At 48.9% G+C, this 18,976-nt stretch overlaps 1 protein-coding gene across 3 annotated transcripts in view; it reads left to right on the top strand.

Annotated features, from left to right (window-relative positions):
• ME3 (malic enzyme 3) overlaps positions 1–18,976 on the top strand; it is a 184,724-nt gene that overhangs the window by 135,392 nt on the left and 30,356 nt on the right. For all 3 annotated transcript variants that reach the window (XM_053924614.1, XM_053924613.1, XM_053924612.2), the window contains exon 7: positions 4,031–4,134. In XM_053924614.1, the coding sequence (XP_053780589.1) occupies positions 4,031–4,134 (104 nt within the window). The remainder of the gene's footprint in view (positions 1–4,030; positions 4,135–18,976) is intronic.

Here is an 18,976-nt window from a genome sequence, read left to right as displayed (position 1 = left end):
GTATTTCAAATTATAAGTTAACACAGACCCTCTAATCTCTATAAGAACTAAAAAGTGAATGTTTTCTGCAAATGCCAAGCATTGTACTGTTTTTATCATCTCTGCATATGCCCTTCCAGGCTGTGCGTGCGTGTGTTTCGGACATCTGAAATTAGGATGTCTGTGCAGCTTTGCACCCTGCTTTCTTCACTGTAAATAATCTCATGCACCTCTGTCTAGGTGGCTGCAGTCTTAAGATCCACCAATTTTAATGACTGTCTAGCTGCCCATCAAGTCCTTTTACCACCAGTTACTTTCTTGTTCACTCTTGGCTAAGTGTTTGCTGCCTTTCAGTGCCTTGTAGATGGTTTCTTTGAAAGTGATAGGGAATGGTAGGCACCGTGTATGTCCCACTCTCATTCTTTAGTCCTCGATACACACACACACACACACACACACACACACATACCCCTCTGCCAGGGCAGATCCTAAACAATCGCAAGGATGTGCAATGTGGGGGTGAGGAGGTTAAGAAAAGGACCCACCACTTTTCTAATGTGTCCTGAGGCACCTCGGAGAAAGCACTAAACTGACCTCAGATTATGCGGACCCAGAATTGGGGGTGAGGGGCTAAGAAGGCAGATATTCCTATTCTTTTCTGTCCCCTGCCCCTTTGCCCAACCACCGCCTACAGTACCATCAAGACAGCACGGACCTAGAGCAGCGTCTCTAACAAAAAGTAAGTCCATTCTGGTTGACATGCAACAGAGCCACCGAAGCAGCTTGGTGGGTAAGCCCATGAACTCTGGAACCAGGCAGCCTGAGTCTGAATCCTTGTCCTTTCACTGAAGCCCAAGGTCCAGGCAGGTTGTTCAGTCTCTCTGCGTCTTGTTGCTTCATTGTTGTAAAATGGGGAAAATTACCAGGCCTATCTCTGTGTCCACTCAGGTCCTCCGGGAAACAGGTGTGAGAGGTGTATAGAAAGAAACACCTGTGAAGAATACAGGGCAGGAATAGTTGGTGGGTGGGAGAGAAGGAAGGAGGGAGGCAGTAAGAAGAGCTGTCTGCAACCCAGTCGTGGGAAAGCCCAAGCCAATGGGAGTCCCCGAGGAAAGATGGTCTGACAGGGGCCTCAACCAGGCAGGACTGGCCCGCCCTAGCACCCACCATGCCTGGTCATGGGCTGGGAGCAGCACAGAGAGAATGGGGCTGCCGAAAGCTGTCCGCCAGCTACCCTCACTCCGCATCTTCTCTTGGGGCAGTTCTGAGCTGCACACCTCCATCGCCACACCTCGCAGGGGAGACTCGAGTACTTAGAACGGTTCCCAGTGTGCGGCACATAGGACGCGCTGCGAAACGAAAGCTCCTGCCAGGACTTGTTAGCGTGTGCTGTAATTCCCAAAGCCCTTTCACATACACGACTTCATTTACTCATCACAACCACTCTGGGCTCTTGGTAGTTTATCCGCACGTGACAGATGGGAAGAAGGCTCGAGAGGTCATGCGATTTGCCTGGGGTCACACGGCTAGTCAGTGGTGGAGGTGAGACTTGACTCTCAGCCCTCGGTGGGCACAGCCCATGGCACCCTGATCTCTGAATCCCGCAGCAGCAGTTCGAATGGAGAGGAAAGTTACAGAAACCTCGTCCTCAAGGAGCTGGTGCTTTTGCGAGATGGACACAAAAATTAGATAATTCCTGGCAACTAACACATGGAATTACTTTCTATTTCCTAAACACACAGGCTACTTTCCTCCTTGCACTCCAGCCCCCAGTCTTTCTTTGTGCTGACTTCTCAGCCTGGAGGACCTAGCCCACCCGTCAAAATTTGCCTATCTTTTAATACCTAACCATTTTCTCCATGATGCAACCCCACCATCCCCAGTGGGAATGGCTCCACTCCTCTGTGCTGCCACACGCCACACTGTGATCCAAAGCACTGTCACTCCGCCCTGTAGTGGACTCGATAGTTTGCTCATCAGCCACCGGCAATAGACTGAGCAGCCTGAGGGCAGCCACCGTGCATCACCCAGCTACAATCCCTGCGAGGCGATTGGTGTCAGTGACAGGCAATCAGTAAAAGTGTGGTGCACGGGTGAGTCCACGGATTCTGTGGGGGCTGTGGCGGGTATAGAGGAGGTGAGAAGTCAGCCAGTGGGCCTGGTCATCACACCAATGCAGACACAGAAGATACCCAAATAGTGTGTGAACACCCTGGCAAAGAGCTACAAGAGGCAGAGTGGGGGTCGCCTAACACAGGCTCGCATTAAGGTGGGCCTCTTTCTTGAACTGAAATTTCTAGTTGTATCATTCTGTCCTCATATGGGACAATGGGGCACATGGTAGGTATTTGGTAAGATTTTGTGGAAGGGCGGGAATGGGGGAGGAAGGAAGGAAGGAAGGAAGAGTTTTTTTAATTTAAGTACAGATCAGTAGCTTTGGATGAGACCCAATAGTTCAATCCAGGTGCTGCCTATGACAACTTTGCCCCCAAAGATGACATTTGGCAATGTCTACAGACATTTTTTATTGTCACATCTGGGAGTGGTACTGACTTATAATGGCTAGAGATCAGAGGCCAGTGCTAAATGTCCTACAGTGTGCAGTCAGCCTTGACATCAAAGAATCATGTAAGCAAAGCGTCAACAGCACCACTGTTACCAAACAAAGCGGGTTCGGCTGCCTGCCACCATACACACATACAACACAGTAATTGGTCGGGAAGGAGAAAGGTCTTTATTAAAAGATTGCCCAATTTGGGGGAGTGGAAACTCCCTGGCTTCAAGCCATTTTCTTCTGCAAAACACAGAAAGAAGCCAGCCACCCCCCGGACCAGAATCCATGTCCAGATATCCTGCTCCATTCCTTTCCGTCCTCCTGGGGCCCAGGGCCTTTACGTGAACAGGTCTCCATCTCTCAGCTCCAGGCCCTCCCCCTCTCAGGAGTGCACACTTGTGGGGCTGCCGGCCCCATTGCCTCACTGCCACTCCCTCCCTCTCCCAGGGCCGGGGCACACCGCAGAGTCACTGCAGCCTGTTGTGTGAGGGGCTCCATCTGTGGGGCCCTGGTGCCCAAGGCTGCTTTTCACCCCCGGGCCAGTGAGCACCCCTGGCCCATGCATCTGTGTGCTGCTTCGGAGCAGGAGAATAGGGGTGGTCCAGGACCTGCACTATGCAGTGTGGGGTCACAGTATCCCACAGGCCACTGCTGGCAAGACACACGTCCCATGCAAACCTTCTCCTGACCAGGCAGTCAAGGGCAAGGCAAGAGCTATGAGAGGCGCCCAGCGCCCACCAGATACTGCAAATGCTCTGCCCCCCCAACCAGGCAGTCGAGGGGAATGCAAAAAGCACTGATACTCTCTGTTTTCCATTTAAATATTCCACCACCCCAAAATCCTGCGTGCTGTGGCAGCGTGTGCTTGCCAGTCAATCTAGGTTATCGCCCGTCGTGCGCGGCAGCCTGCACAGCATCCCTGCCCCTCCTCCCCCCGCCATGGTCCGGAAGTGGGTAGGAGGGTTTCCAGCCATGTGCAGGGGCACAGTGTCTCTGCCCAGGGTGGGGCGTCGCTGTGTTCACCTCCATGATACATGTGTGTTGTGGCCTTTTCAGCCCATGCGTGCTCTATGCAAGCTGTGTCACGAGCTGCACTCGTTTACCCTTCCCCGGGTAGACTGGGAAATCTGTCACACAGTTTGCGTTGTGATTTTCATCCTGCCCCCTTTGGCACTTCCTGACCCCTCTTGGGGGTCTCTCCCCTTTGCCCAGCAACCTGGCCAGATTTCCCCTGTTACATCACTGCTGAGAAACCCTGAAACAAATCCACAGCCACAGCCAGAGGTGGAAGACTGTCTGGGAGAGGCTTGCCTGTTCAAAGCATCCTTGGTTTCTAAAGTGGGGACCAACTGGGAGCCCACTCCCAGGCAGGGGCTTAGCTTTCAGATCCTTCCAAAGATGATACCTGGGGATCTTTCTCCCCGCTTCTCCACTCCTACCCCCTGGTCCTTCCTGCTAAACCAGGACACTTGAGGACATGGGTGCTATCTGTTCCAGGAGCTGCTCAGAGACCCTCTGTACATCGGCCTGAAACACCAGCGCGTGCGTGGGAAGGAGTACGATGACTTGCTGGATGAGTTCATGCAGGCCGTGACAGACAAGTAAGTGGCCAGTCTCTCCCTTCCGAAAGAGGACTTCTAAGAGGTAGTATGACTGAAGTCAACGCAGGTTTTGGCAGATACACAAACAAGAGACAGTAGATGTGTGCTTTTCCAGGCGGTCGGAAAATTCCTACTTGACCCCACGTACTTGAAAGGCTCGAAGCCGAATGGGCTTGTTGTCTGGGAGAATGTTTGGGAGCAGGGAGGGGAGCGGGGAAGGTTGATGGCTGAAGGTCTGTGTTCTGGACATAGTTAAGGGTCCGATATTTCAGGAAGAAAATGCCCTTAGCCTGAGCTGCTCTGTGTTCTCAACATAAATAAGGACGTTGTGAGTGGTGGAGAAAGACACGTGCCCTTCTAGCAAAATGGCTTCGGAAGGCAGCTTGCCACGTTCGTCACTTTCCACCTCCACACGAGCACCAGGCAGCATTGATAAGGCATCGTGGGCTGAGCCTGGGAGGTTTATGAGGTGTTATCTCTGCACTGGGGTGCATGATCTTGGTGCTTCTGCCCCCTCTTTCCGGCCCCATCTGTCTGCCATCACAGCCCCCTGCTCACCCTGCTGTAGCTGGCCTACTGCTGGCCTGGAGCTCTGGAACCAGCCTCTCCACCCACCCACATGTAGTCTGACAAGCAAGTCAGTCAAGACAGAGTTTCAGCAGCTCAGCAGCAGGTCCCAGCAGACCCAGCAGGTCCCCTTCTCACTTGAAAACCTGCAGCCTTTTTCGCTGGCCCAGGAGTGCCCAGCTATGGCAGAGCTGGCCTGGACGTCTCTGGCAAAGTATTCGCTTCCGAGTTCAGCCACTTGAACCAAACAGTGGCTGGAGAGAGCAGCTCCAGCCTCTGCAGCCCATGAAGTCTCATTTGGGTGGACTTTTGCAGTAGGAAAACTGATCCTCCCCCACCTTCTAGGTGTGTGACCTTGGGCAGGTTACTGAACTTTTAGTTCTCTTTATCTGAGGATAAGAAGAAAGCATTTCGTTGTTTTTGTGGCTTTTGATTTTGTTTCTTAAAATGAGAGAAAATGATATTGAAGTTATATAGGATGGGAATGACCCTGTAGAAAAAATGGAAATTAGGCCCTAGCCAGGTGGCTCAGTTGGCTGGATCATTGTCCTGTGCTCCAAAAAAGGTTGTGGATTTAATCCCCAGTCAGGGCATGTACAGAAGGCAATCAATCAATTTCTCTCTCTCTCTCTCTCTTCCTGTCTCTCCCTTCCCTCTCTCTAAAATCAATACACATATTCTCCAGTGACGATTCTTTTAAAAATAAGGAAATTAGTAATGGAGTGTGGGGCATGGAGACAAAAGTCCCTAAGAAGTAAGAGGGCATGGTTCCAGCGCCTAGTCTGAGCTAGGGGCACAGACGCCCATCTGCAGGGCCAGAGGGAAGGCAGAGGTGGGCAGCTGTGGCGGGGGAGGGTGTGGGGCCCCCTTTGGATGAAGGCAAGGTCATCTGCTGAGAGCAAAGACGGGGACGGAGGTGGTGGAGGTTTAAGGACGGAGGCAGTACGACCTGGATGTCCAAACTGGGGGACTAGAGGGTGACTACTGGGCAGCTCCATGGGCCCCCTTGAGGTTACTCTTCGTGAAGTCAAGTTAGGACAATTATCTTATTTCTGTGATTTTCACTTGTCAGTTTCAACTGTCTGGATAATATGTAGGAAGAGACAGAGAATAGGATTTAATCAGCATTGGGATTTTGCCAGGCAAGAGAGAAAAAGAGAGAGAAAGGAGTTGGGAGTGCATTCAAGGGCGTGATTATGATGTTGTGTCATGAGAGCTAGGCTGGGTAAGAAGGGACAGGAGGACATGGTGGAGGAGAGGGATCGCAGTACTGTGATCAGTGTGGATGTGAGTCCTGGTGAGGCCTAAGAATTATTGAGCTGGGTGCTAGGTAGAATGAGCTGGGCAGAAAGGACTTGGTAATTGGAACATTAGGTGTTTAAAGCTCAGATTATGGAGGAAGTGCTGCTATTGAGATGGGACCACCGAAGCAGCCAACGCAAGGGTCAGCCACATCAACAGGGGCATACCAGCTAGAACAAGGGAGGTGAACCAGACGAACATCCCACTTCATTCTCCCCCTTTCAGACTATCCTGAACTCCGCACTTGGTTCCGGACAGGATGCTTTGAGGGTCGTAGGTCCCCGAAAGTGCCTTTGGAGAACAAGAATCATGACGATGGGGAAGCTGAAGGCTTAGCCTCGTGGGAGAAGACTTGGGGCTGCTCTGTCCGTATCAAGGGCACGGGACTCCCTCCGGATATCTGAAAGCTGTTCTTCCAGAAGGGAATTAAACTTGTTTCTGTATACTCACATGGAAAAAAAATTGTTAAAATACCAAAAAAGGCAATTTATAGCCCAACCAAATCCAACCTATCTCACAGTGCACTGGACCTTCTGTGAGAATGAGTTCCCTGTCACAGGAAGAGTTCAAGAATAGGTTGCATGGCTTTTTGTTGGTGCTCTTATAGAAGGAAATTTAAGCTTTAGATGGTCTTTGAGATGCCTTTCCACCCCAGCATTCCATAGGGCCTCTTAAGATCCCTGGCTGGCAGGATAGATATTATTATTATTATTCCCGCTTTATAGAAGAGGAAACTGAGGCCCTGAGAGGTGCAGGAGCCTGTCTCAGGTCACACAGTGTCTGGCAGGACTGCAAGTTGAACACGGGTCTGCTGACTCCGAGGCCAGAGGGCTTTCTACAATGCTGAGCTACCCGTGGAGGGCTAGAGAAGGGGATGAAGTGGGCTTGGAGAGCCTGTTTTTTTGCTTCCTGTTTCCAGGGCTCCGTGCTTATCTAATGAGTCAGTAGTCATTCTGTGATTTCCCACAGGGAAGTCTTGCTGTTCGTGTGAAAAGGTTACACAAATGACGATGTAAGAGGCTCTTCAAATTATCATTAAACTCAATTCATAGCCTAACAGGCGTACAAGCAGTCCAGGGGAAACCCTTGGGGAGAGCCGTGCGTCAGCCAAGAGGAATGTGTCATGTGTCCTGAAGGGGAAGAGATGATGGGTTGACAGCTGGTTGTTTTGAGACTCTAATAACCTAAGGCAGATGTTTGTAGGTGGGAAGGAACTGGTCTCCCCAGGCACTCTGGGGACTATAGTAGCCCCAGGATGGAATGCCAGTCTGGGAGTGAGCAGCCCCAAAACCAAACACAATGTATTTTAAGAAAGAATCTTGGGAAACACTGACTCCTGGGGGGAAAAAGTCCTTGTCTCTTTCCAAACATCCTACTAATAAAAATCTCCATCTTCTTGCCCCTACCCACTCATCGGGATGTGTCATAGATTTTGGGGGTCTGAAAAAGAGTAATTGTGGCCCAGTTACTCTCCTGGAGTTTGGCCACAGAGGAGGACCCGTGGGGACAGAAGACATCTCCGCGGAAAGCTGTGAACCACAGCGATAGGTAACTGGAAGTGTCCTGCTCACAGCCGAGACAATGCTTGATGTTCCCATCAATGCTTGATGTGGCAAAGGCTAGTCGTTCCCTTCTTCCTGCTCTTTCCCTGCCATACCGTGGGACCCGGAGCGTTGCACCCGAGGGACCAGTTTTCCCCCAGGGTTCCCACTTACATCATGCATTTCTGTTACTTACAGTAGAACGGAAGGGAATGGTCTGTTTTAAGTCTGCACCTGGAGCCCAGGCTCTATCTGATACTTGGCCTGGGTTGGACAGAAGTTTGATGTCAGCAGCAGCATCAGCCTTTAGGCAGACCAGGAAAGGAAACCACCCCCCGTCTCTCTAGCTCCCCAAACCCTAAAGATAGAGATTGCTAGGCTGCCGAGGTAAAAGTGATAAAGAAGAAGGGAAATGATAGTTTTTTGTTTATTTGTTTTTAAACTGACATTTTTTTTTAGTCATCTGCATTTTAACTCCATGGAAATGTCTTCTTTTTGAGTCTCTTCATCTTTCCATCTCTGGCTGAATTCTCTCTCCTGTGCTGTGATGAGATGGACAGGGAGCACAGCTATCAGTACTTTGTCAGGACTTCGTACAAAGCAGAGCAACAAAGCCCAAAGCTGGAAACCAGGCGGTGAGTTTCCGAGATGGCTCCCTGCCCCCAGGTCTGTCGTGTGGAAGCACACCCCTGTTTCAGTCATCTACTGCTGTATAGCAAGCCAGCTGCGACTTCACACACTTACTTGCTCCTGATTCTTGCAAGCCTCGCTGACTTAGCTGGGCGGTTCTGCTGGTTTAGCCAGTAGTCACTTGCAGGGCTGCTTTCACCTGGCAGATTAGCTGGCAGCTGGGCTCAGTTAGAACGGGAAGCAAGGCTGGGCTCCTCTCTCTCCACAGAGTTTCAGGGTCTCTCCCTCTTCACATGATCTCTCCATACGGTCTCTTCTCTCAACAAGGTAGCTGAACTTGAATCTTGGCAGTCCAGGGCTCCCAAGACACAAAAAATGAAAGCTTCCAGCCTTAAGGCTGAGGCTTAAAACTGGCACAGTGTAACTTCCACCACATTCTCCTGGCTAGAGCAAATCACAGGTCCATACCAGATTCCGAGGGAGAAGATAGAGCGAGGATATAAATACCAAGGGGAACGATTCATTGGAGAGTCACCAGTGTAAAGACTGCCACACCCCACCCAGCCTGGGAGGCACAACGGATGGCGCAGCCAGGGTTATGGGAGATTGTGCTCTGGCAATGCAAGAGAAGCAAGAGAGGAATAACACAGATACTTATAAACCAGGGAAATGTATCATAAAAAATTGATACGAGGGGCACCATGGCGGGGGTAGTGGGGCTCTTAGCTATGGCCGGGGAAAGTGAATGGTTTTACCCAGAGGGCCCTGCGCCACCTTTCTCGGCTGGCCAGGGTGTCCATGCTCTCGGCCTTCTGCTACACGCTGGCGCTGCTGCTCACCGCTCATCTTCTTCGCCGTCTGGCACAGTATAATATTGACGAGCTAAAGACTGATTACAAGAATCCTATAAACCCGTGTAATACCTTGAATCCTCTTGTACCTCCATCCACCCTTTCTTCTGTGTCACGTGTCTTTGAGCAGCAGAGTGGCTTCCACTGGTCTCATTACGCGCCTCCTGGCATACCATATTTGGAGGTATACGAGTAGACCGCAGATGAGTGGATGGGACTCCATGGCCCTGCAGCCACCACGAATGCAGACATTCTAGCGTATTGTCAGATTGAAAGACATTTAGCAATTTAGCTCTTTATCTTCTAGACCTTTTTTTACTACCTATACAGCATTATGTTTTGGTCAGCTCTTAGAACAAGACACAGCCCTGTCTGGTATGGCTCAGTTGCCTGGAATGTCTTCATGTTGACAGAAAGGTTGCAGGTTCGATTCTCGGTCACAGCACATACCTAGATTGCGGGCTTGGTCCCCAATCTGGATGCACAGAATCTTTGGTTCAGGCAGATACGGGAGGCAACCAGTCAATATTTCTCTCTTGAATTGATGTCTCTCTGTCTCTCTCTCTCTCCCCTCTCCCCCTTCCCCCTTCCCTTACTTCTCGCTCTCTAAAACAATGAAAAAATGTCATCAGGTAAGAATTTTTTTTTGAAAAAGGAACAGCCCAGGCTGGTGTGACTCAGTGGAGTAAGCTCTGGCTTGCAAATTGAAAGGTTGCTGGTTTCATTCCCAGACAGGGCACATGCCTGGGTTGCGGGCCAGACCCCTAGGTGGGGACATGTGAGAGGCAACCAATTGATGTATCTCTCACACGTCAATGTTTCTCTCCCTCTCTTCCCCTCTCTCTAAAAATAAATAGAAATAAAATCTTTTAAAAAAGGAACAGCACACAGAAGAATTGGTCCAGTTAAGTGCATGAAAAAAGAAACCAAATGAAGGGATTCTATCCATCAAGATCTTGTTTCCAAGAGTAGCCTATGGAATCTGATCAGTTACTTTAAAATATGACTCATGCCCAACACTCTATTAGGCACTGTAATGAGATTGAAAAGAAATAAAAGACATGGCCTGTGTCCTCAAGAATCTTATAGACCTTCCAAAAGGACAAAAAAAAAAAGTGAAGTGGAGATAATTAAAGAAGAGTTAAGGTCTCAACTGTTTGGTATTGGGAATTTAGAGAAAGGAGCAATCAGAGATGATTGGGAAGAGATGGAAACTATACAAATTCAGGCTCAAATCTGAATAAGCAATGGGAAAAAGAACACATTTCATATAGATGATTCATCTGGAGAAAAACAAGAACAGAGGAAAGGCAAAGAGTATGCAGAAGACTCTAGAAGACTGGCCCAGCTAGAGATGAATGTGTACTGGTTTAAAATAAGGTTCAGTCGGAATGGAGCAGGCTATGATAGGCTTTAAATCCCAGGCAGAGGGTCATAATTATCAGAGCTCAAAAACAGAAAGGGTTTCAGCCACCTGAGCCAGTGGTTTTTAAACCAAGCTTCCCTGAGCCCCAGGCATTTGCAGAGGTGCAGCAGGTGAGCTAGAAATGAAATGCTTCCCACCTACCACATAAGATTCAAACCCCAGGAAATCTGTCCTGACCAACCTGGCTGGAAATTCTTTCCTAGTTTGCAATCATAGAATAACTTATTGGTTGTATAATTCATTTGTTAATGAATGATGCTCTTCATTGTGACATCTCTTCTATAATTGTCTAGAGCTTTTCTTTAAAGTTTTTTTGGCCTTTCATTTTTCACAGAGCAGAGATTAGGCAGAGATGTGCCTGGACTGTTGTAGACAGGTTCAAGTGTCACACGATCAAAGTATGGACTTTGAGAATCATTTTTTCCTCAGGTCCTATGATTCTGTAACGTCTCTACCTGACTGGTAGTTCGTTCCTGGGGGCGGGTGGTGCAGGGAGCATGATTTATACGTGGTGGGCCCATGGTTAAGTGTGGGTGGGAGCTGGGTGGGTGCTTGAGTGGCTGGTTGAGGGACTGGAAGCCTTCACCAGGCTAGCTATCATTTAGAATGGACTGAAAGTTATGAATGTGACCACAGCTGAGGAAGCTCAAAAGGAATTTGGGGATTCATCCTAACTTTTCTGACCTCTGAAGAAGCAGGACGGTTTTCCAGTCTCAGCTTCATGTGGCTAATTGTTGACAGTCCGGTTCCTACAAGTTCCCTTCAGAATAGGAGCCGGATGTAAGACTCTCCTGCCAGCAAGGAATCTGTCCTGGGTCACAAAAGGGACTGGAGGGCTGTAGCAAAATGCAAAACAGCTCTCAGCTCTTTAGGACGTATCATTTCCTCCCTGGCCACGCAGGCTGAACAAGGAGAGAGTGTGCAGTTCATTAGTCAAGGTCCAGCCTCAGGGCGGAGGCCAAACGGTGCTGCGGGAAGTTCACTGACTGGGGAGATGGGGTCGGGGATGCCAGGTGGCTGTTTCCTTTTAATTTTCTCTCAACAGCCTGATTTTATCGCCTGGAATCAAGAATAGGAACAAAATCACGCCCTAACCTGGAAGTTTCAGATTATAGCAGAGAAGGTGAAAGAATAGAAGGATTTTTTTTCCTCCTGATTTTCCTCAGTGGATTAATAATGATAATAATAACAACTGTATTTTACTTAATTTGTTACAATGTATAGACTCTGATATAAGCACTTAATACACTATTCATTTAATTCTCACAGCAAGGCAGAGGGTAGGTATTATTATTAACACCATTTTAAAGGATGAGGAAACTGAAGCTTTTAAAGTGCAAGTACCTCACCTAAGCAAGGGGACCCTATGAAGACCCGACCCACTAACAACCGTGGTTAAAAGGACGAACTCTTGGGCTAGACTGTCTGAGCTTGACCCTCCCACCTGCAGGTCCTGATTCCTAAAATGCTTTATAAAAACCTAACTTATAGAGTGGCTTATGTCGGATAATTGAGACAATCCATGTAAAAAGCTAAATATTATATCTGGATAATAGTAAACACTTAAATAGTGTTTGCTAGTATTATTATTAATTTAGGCAATTTCCAAAGCCACTCTCCTTCCGGCAGTGTTTTGGGGGCAGCCCACTGCCTTCGCACTTGAGCTAAATTATCCACCAATACATCCATCACTTCCTTCCCTAGTCCCCCACTCATCCATCCCCATCATCCCAATGCTACTTCCCCGCTCTTCCTCAAGTCTTCTTCCCCAGTGCGAACCTTAAGTGGGGGAACTCCCACAAAAACTAAGCAGCCCTGGAAACACTGGGTGTCATTTATCTCCATTTTCAGGTCCCCGGGATGTGCAGTTAATAAACACCTGGTGTGGGGTAGTGAACACACAATACAATGTCCAGATGATGGATTATAGAATTGTACACATTAAACCTATATAATTTTATTAGCCCATGTCAACCCCAATAAATTCAATTAAAAAAAAATCACTTGGTCTTCGACCCCTAAAACTAATCGGTTTAACTTTGCTCACAGCCTTCCACCAGGTGGACATGTCTGTGTGTACCTGTCCTGTGAAATCTCACGTTTTCTGCAATTGTTTCAGTTGAGTATCATTTGGACCTTCTGGCCCCACCATTTTGAGAGTACTGTCCCCTTGCATAACCAGCTTTTTATGCAACACAGTAATGAAAAACAGAAACTTTCCCAAGGATAGAAAAGTATCAAATCGCTCCAAGATCAACCGGCTGATACTGACAATAATTATTAAGAGGCTACACATACAGACCCTCACACTTCCCTCCTGGAGCTGGAAGGAGCCTTGGATGACTTCACCCTCCCACCCTCTCCCTCGCTGCCTGAGCCCCAGCCACACAGCCTTCTAGCTGCTTCTTGTCATTTTTGTTAGAGCTGCCGAGCCTTCCTGCCCCAGCCCTGAAGGTTCTTTCACTTTCGTGGCTGTTTCCTTCCCATCATCTAGGCTTGGCAATGGGTCTGCAGCCAGGCAGGGTCCAGTGCTGAGGCTTCTACAAGGCAGGAATTGAGAGCTGCAGAAAACTGGGAGCTTCGAATGGCTGCCCCCACCATGAAGAAGAAATAGGCTCTGCTCCCCCACATTGGTAGGGAAATGACAAGGAACTTGGGGAGGGGGGAATGTTTCTTGGAAGAAACCAAAACACCAAACCTTCACCACATGTAAATCTAGAGCCCACATTCACAATATACACATGGTGCAAAAATTCCCAAGAAATGAGTATGTCCCCTCCCGGTGATATGGCTGGAGAGCCCGGCAGATGGAAAAGGAAAAATTCCCTGCGGAGACACTCCCACACTCACGCTGTGGGAAATTCCTTGAGGGAAAAAACAGTGCCCCAATGAAAATATACTCATGATTCACAAAAACCCACACGGAAACAATTCACATGTGGGAAGATCAGATACACGACTAATAGAACAATTAGAACCCCAAGAAAAAGGAATATTCTGAGAAAGATTTTAAAGCAGCTCTACTTAAAGGTATAAAAGAATTAAGTAATAAGGAAAGTACCCACCCTGTCTGGTGTGGCTCAGTGGATTGAGTGCCAGCCTGTGAACCCAGGGGTCACCGGTTCAATTCCCAGTCAGAGCACGTGCCTGGGTTGTGGGCCAGGTCCCCAATTGGGGTCACATGAGAGGCAACCACACATTGATGTTTCTCTCCCTCTCTTTCTCTCACCCTTCCCCTCTTTCTGAAAATAAATAAATAAAATATTTTTTTTAAAAAAAGGAAAGTACCCGACACTGTGAAAAAAAAAAAAAACGTTAGGCAGATTTTTAAAAGAACCAAATAAAACTTCTGAAATGCAAAGCAGTCACGGAAACCCAGTAGCATGCCCTAGAGTGGAAGGGCAAGGCACCGTCAGAAAACCCAAATCCTCCAAATTTCTTCCCCCTGTCCCTATTCCTGACTCTCTGCAAGGGAACTGGGACGCCAACATGTTTTTTTCAGAAAGATCCTCCCGAACTGCTGTTGATGAAACAGAGCATTTTGTGAGGGAAAGAGAGGATGAGTAAGACGGGGATCCCCAAGCCCCAGCTTTGCCGTTCCAGACCTGGCGGCCGAGGGCTGACACATTCACCTTCCTTCTCTCTCGTCGCTCCTGTGGTCCGTGTCCTGCTCATTGAAACACACGCATATGCGGTCTCATCTTACTCTGTATTCACTTTATTATTAAGCTTAACCAGACTGTTTTTTTAATAATCCTCACCAAATACATTTTTTCATTACTTTTAGAGAGAGAGGAAGGGGGAGGGACAGAGAGAGAGAGATAGAGAGAGAACATCAGTCGGTTGTCTTTTCATACGTCCTCTGACGTGGGGTCGAACCCAAAATCTGGGTATATTCCTGGCCAGGAACTGAACCTGCAACCTTTCAGTCTACCGGACCACGCTGCACCAACTGAGCCACGCTGGAGCAGCGCTTTTCTTTTTTTTTTTAATCCTCACCTGAGGACATTTTTCCATTGCTTTGAGAGAGAGAGAAAGAAACGTGGGTGTGAGAGAGAAACACCCTTTGGTTGTCTCCCACACGCGCCTGCACCGGGGATTGTAAGCACCCGGACCAGGGATCGAACTCACAGCCTAGGTATGTGCTCTGACTGGAATTGAATCTGCAGCCCCTTGGTTATGGGACGATACTCCAACCAACTAAGCCACACTAGCCAGGGCCAGGTTGTTTTCCAATAAAGTTGGATAACTGGGGAGAAAGTCCTAAAAACAAATGATTTCATCAAGGTGAGTTGTGAGAGAAGAAGAACCTGGGTGTGTATCTACCAAACTGTTAACTGTGGTTACAGTTGGGGCACGAGATTTTCAGGGGTGTTGGCTTGCCAAGCTGTTACATTTCTATCATGTTACTTTGTGAGCAGGCATTTCTTTGGTAGTTAGAAAAAATAATGGATTTTTATGACTTAAGCAGCAATTCTTTCCTAAAGACAGTACCTTGCATTAAAAAATAAAAGTAAAGAAATAAATAAGTAAGCATTTTACCCTTCACCCTCCGGTGAATCGAGTGCTGGGCTAGCCTCAGCTCCTATGGAAAACAAAGCAGCTCACAATATTGACTCATTTAATACAACACTCCTATTAAGTCGGTACAGTAACTGTCCTGTCCCAGCAAATTCGAAGTTCTGGGCAGGGATCTTTGTCTCTGTTGCTCACTGCTGCTTCATCTCCAGCACCCAGAGCAGTGCCTACAGTGTGGACTCTCAGCAAACACTTACTGAAGGAATGCACACTTTACAGATGAGGAAACTGAGGCACAGAGAGGTTAGGGAACTTGTCCAAGGTCACACCTGTAGCAAATGGTAGAGCCAAGTTGTGAGCCCAGGTGGCCCAACTCCAGAACCCACCCTCTAATTTGGATAACACTCCCTTCAGTTCCCTCCACATGAAAGGGAAGACAGTTCAGCGTCCGCTGGACACCTTCTGGACAGGTGGGAAGGTCTATGGAAACCCTCCTACTTGGCATACCCATGTCTTTGCTCTCCAGTTGGCTCTAGGGCAGGGCAGGTGCCTCACCCTGCTTCACCGGAAGGGGCGGGGGGCTCTGGAGAGAATAGCCATCAACCCCCATTTTCAAAACTCTAGCTACTGGCAGCGAGGAAAGCATCCTCTTTTTTAATTTTTATTCTTATTAAGATGTAGTTGACATACAACACTGTGTCAGTTTCAGGTATACACGTGTTGATTTGATACGTTAATATATTGCAGTGTGAGTACCACCATAGTGTTAGCTAACACCTCTATCACATCACATAATTATTATTTCTTCTTTTGTGGTGGAACTATTCACCAGCATCCAGGTCAGTTGTGTGGCACTTTCCGGTTCCTTCTTCTTAACCACCCAAAGCCAGTGTTCCCCTTGACCTTCCATGCACCAGAGCTAGGCATCCCTTGCAAGTCTCTCTACAACTCCCCTCAAGTCCCCCCACCCGCTCCCTGTACAGCCCAGTCCCAGCAGCGGGTGAGGGAGGTAGCTGAGAGGCACTTTGGCTTCAAGCTTCTTCTGGTACATTTAAAAGGATATAAACAAAGGAAAACCCCCAAGCTTATGGCATCCAGACTACAAAGAAAGTTTCAAGATTTCACTTTAACTTTGGAAGATAGTAAAAAGCATAGCTGTCAGCTCTAAGTCCTGATTACAACGTTTCAAGGGAGCATTCATGTTCTGAGTCCTTCTCAGCAGAGACAGTCGCTGGTCAGCATTTCTATGTGCACTGAATATCTTCTGTAGGCCAGTCTGCATCTCACCTCATGCTACACCTGGTCCTCCCCAGGCATGTGATTTCAGAGTCTTAAAACACCTGAGTAAGAAATGCCTGCCCATTTGATCCAATTCTCTCACTTTGAGGTAAGGAAACTGGGGGAGAAAATTATTTCCCCACAGTCAGATAATGATAAAAGCCTCAGGAAATGAGGGGGGACCTATCCAGTTGTTTGCTCTAATTCATGAAATCTTTTCCAAGTTTCCATTCAGCATGCACTTATCATGTGCTTTCTCTGTGCAGCCGTAGTGTGTCCGGTACAAAGAAGAGACCTGGCCTAAAGAACTCAGCTCTTCCTGTGATTGTAACATGAACACACAAAATCATCATAAAACAGTTTAAGGCAACTTTGAGTTATTTACTGAACATAGCGATAGGTCAGAAATAAACTTTGTTCTCAAGGAGCTTACAATCGACTGGAGCAAAAAGGAAATAGGCTGTAAGACGTACGTGGTTTGCGTGGATGGAACATGGGCCCAGTTAACGGCCCTGCCCGCAGCATCTGTCAGACACGGCTGAGAGGGGAAGTCCGTGGTCAGAGGGCCTGGGACGTTGGGTTGGGTTTAAAAGTCATGGCCATCTGCCCAGGAAAGAGCTAGCAGCTCACTTTTACAGAGCACCTACTCTGTGCTGCATGCTTTACATTTCATCATCACAGCAACCCTAAGAGATCACAAACTGAGGCTCGGAAAGGTTAAGTAACTTGTCCAAAATCACCTAGCTAGAAATCAGAAAGAGTTTGGACTCACCAGAAGCCCATCTGACTTCAAAACCTGAGGCTTGTTTTTACCACAGACCCTCTGCTGCCTGCTCTTCCCGCCTGGCCAGGAAGCGCCGCCCCCCACCCAACAGCGGCCTCCTCGGTGTTTACTTGAATCCCAAAGGAAACGCCTGAGCTGTTGTGATAGAAAGGTGCTTTGCCACTGTGGCCTCTACAAAAGGAGAGGGAGGCTCCAAGGGGAGCTGGTGATGTCCTGGGGGATGTGCGCCAGCGGCCACTCCTCAGGGGGGACCCTTCTCTGCCACATGACTCCGTCTGTGCAACGATATTTAGGGAGCCAGGCAAGCGCAGGCCCTGGGCTCACAGCAGCGTGGCTGCTTGGTCTTTAGCGCAGGTGTCTGAAGCTGATTTGTCCTGAGGGCAGAAAGGGGGGTCAGTTAGAGCTCCTTCCTCAGGTGTCCTGCCCTACAGGGTGAGGGAGACACCTGCCCTGCCCCCGAGGAGGTGAGGAGGACTCCAGGACTCGGCCTCCTGCCTGCTCTGATCTAGTCTGTCACCTAACCTGACCTAGTCCTCCCCTTTCTTCCCCTCCCAGACTTCGGCTCACTGTGGTTCCCAAAGCCCACAAACACAGACTGGGTTTCCCGACTTTATTATCTTCCACGCCTAGCTGACTGTCACAATTCAAGCTAGAATTTTCACCAGTTGTATGAGCAAGGGGCAGTTTAGACTCCGAGGAGGTTGACACACGATTGTGTGACAGACTGTGTGGTGCAGGTACTATGGCAGTTCACCTGAAAGGAGTCATCAAAATGGGCCACACCAATCAGAGAAGCTTCATGAAGGACATCAGTGGCCCCGTGACAACTCAGATGCTGATGCTCCCCAACCAGCTAGTGGGTTGGTGCCTAGGAAAAGTGCACAGGCTTTCTGAGCAGAAAGTTGAGTGAGTTGCTGGGCCCTGGAGGAAAAACTGAGTACTGGCCTCTGACCTTGGAGAGGTCAAGAGGTCAGCATATAGCCACCATCATCTTCCCGGCACTGGGACTTCTGGCGCCATTTGCGTGCTTGCCCAGGAACTCAGACAAACAGGGAGAATGAGGAGGAAATTCAAACTGTTCCTGAAGTGGTTTCCGACCTGGGACTGCTGTCAGAACAGTGACTGAGCGACCACATTATTCTGGGATTTTTGCTTAGAAGTCACTGCTTCCTGTGACTGTCTCGTTACTTGATGGGAGTTTTCCCCACTGGGCCAGAATGCCAGCCACGGGAGCCCGCCAGTCTGGCTGCCGGAGCCGGGCTCACCAGGGCAGTCTCCCAGTGAGGGGCCTGGGAAGGGAAGGGCCTCAGGGGTGCACCCTCACCCACCCCACCCCCCGCCGGCCCGCTGGAATCCCTCCCTCAACTTCTTTGACAAGTGGAGCTCCAGCAGCCACAGAATCACTTCCAGGGACTGGAAGCCTCTTCCCACCCAGTGTTTGAAATCTCTGCCTTCTATGGCCTTGAAATTTGTGCCCTTCTGACTTACACCTGTTGGCTCTGTTTTTTCCAAGGCCACAGAAACAGAACAGTCCTTCATCTTTTTAAAGATAATTATTATGCTTCATTCCACTCGGCTTCCTCTTTTTCAGGCTCAGTATTCCCGTTTACTCCAATCCATGGTTTCCAGTGCCTCACCTACAGAGCAGTTCTCCTGCCATCCCTGTGGCTCATTTCCCAGCCCCTCCCCCAGCAGAGTGACCACTCTGCACACAAAGCTGCGGTGGAGCTGCGGTGTGAGGGCTCCATGTCCGTCCCCTCCCCAGGGCTGTGCAGCCCTAGAGAGAGGGACCATGTCCTCCTCACATGCTACGGCCTCCTCGCATCTCCTTAGGACCTCCCCATCATTATTCCTCTTGTCTCTCTCCATACTCTTGTCTCTCTCCATACTGGCTCCTTTATCTCATGTGCATACTTCCACCTCAAAAATGAGTCTATCCTTTCGT

Source organism: Desmodus rotundus, chromosome 5 (assembly GCF_022682495.2).
Source record: "Desmodus rotundus isolate HL8 chromosome 5, HLdesRot8A.1, whole genome shotgun sequence".
Classification (NCBI taxonomy): Eukaryota; Metazoa; Chordata; class Mammalia; order Chiroptera; family Phyllostomidae; genus Desmodus; species Desmodus rotundus.
The sequence above is the reverse complement of the archived record's forward strand: the minus strand, read 5'-3'. Positions and strand labels throughout refer to the sequence as shown.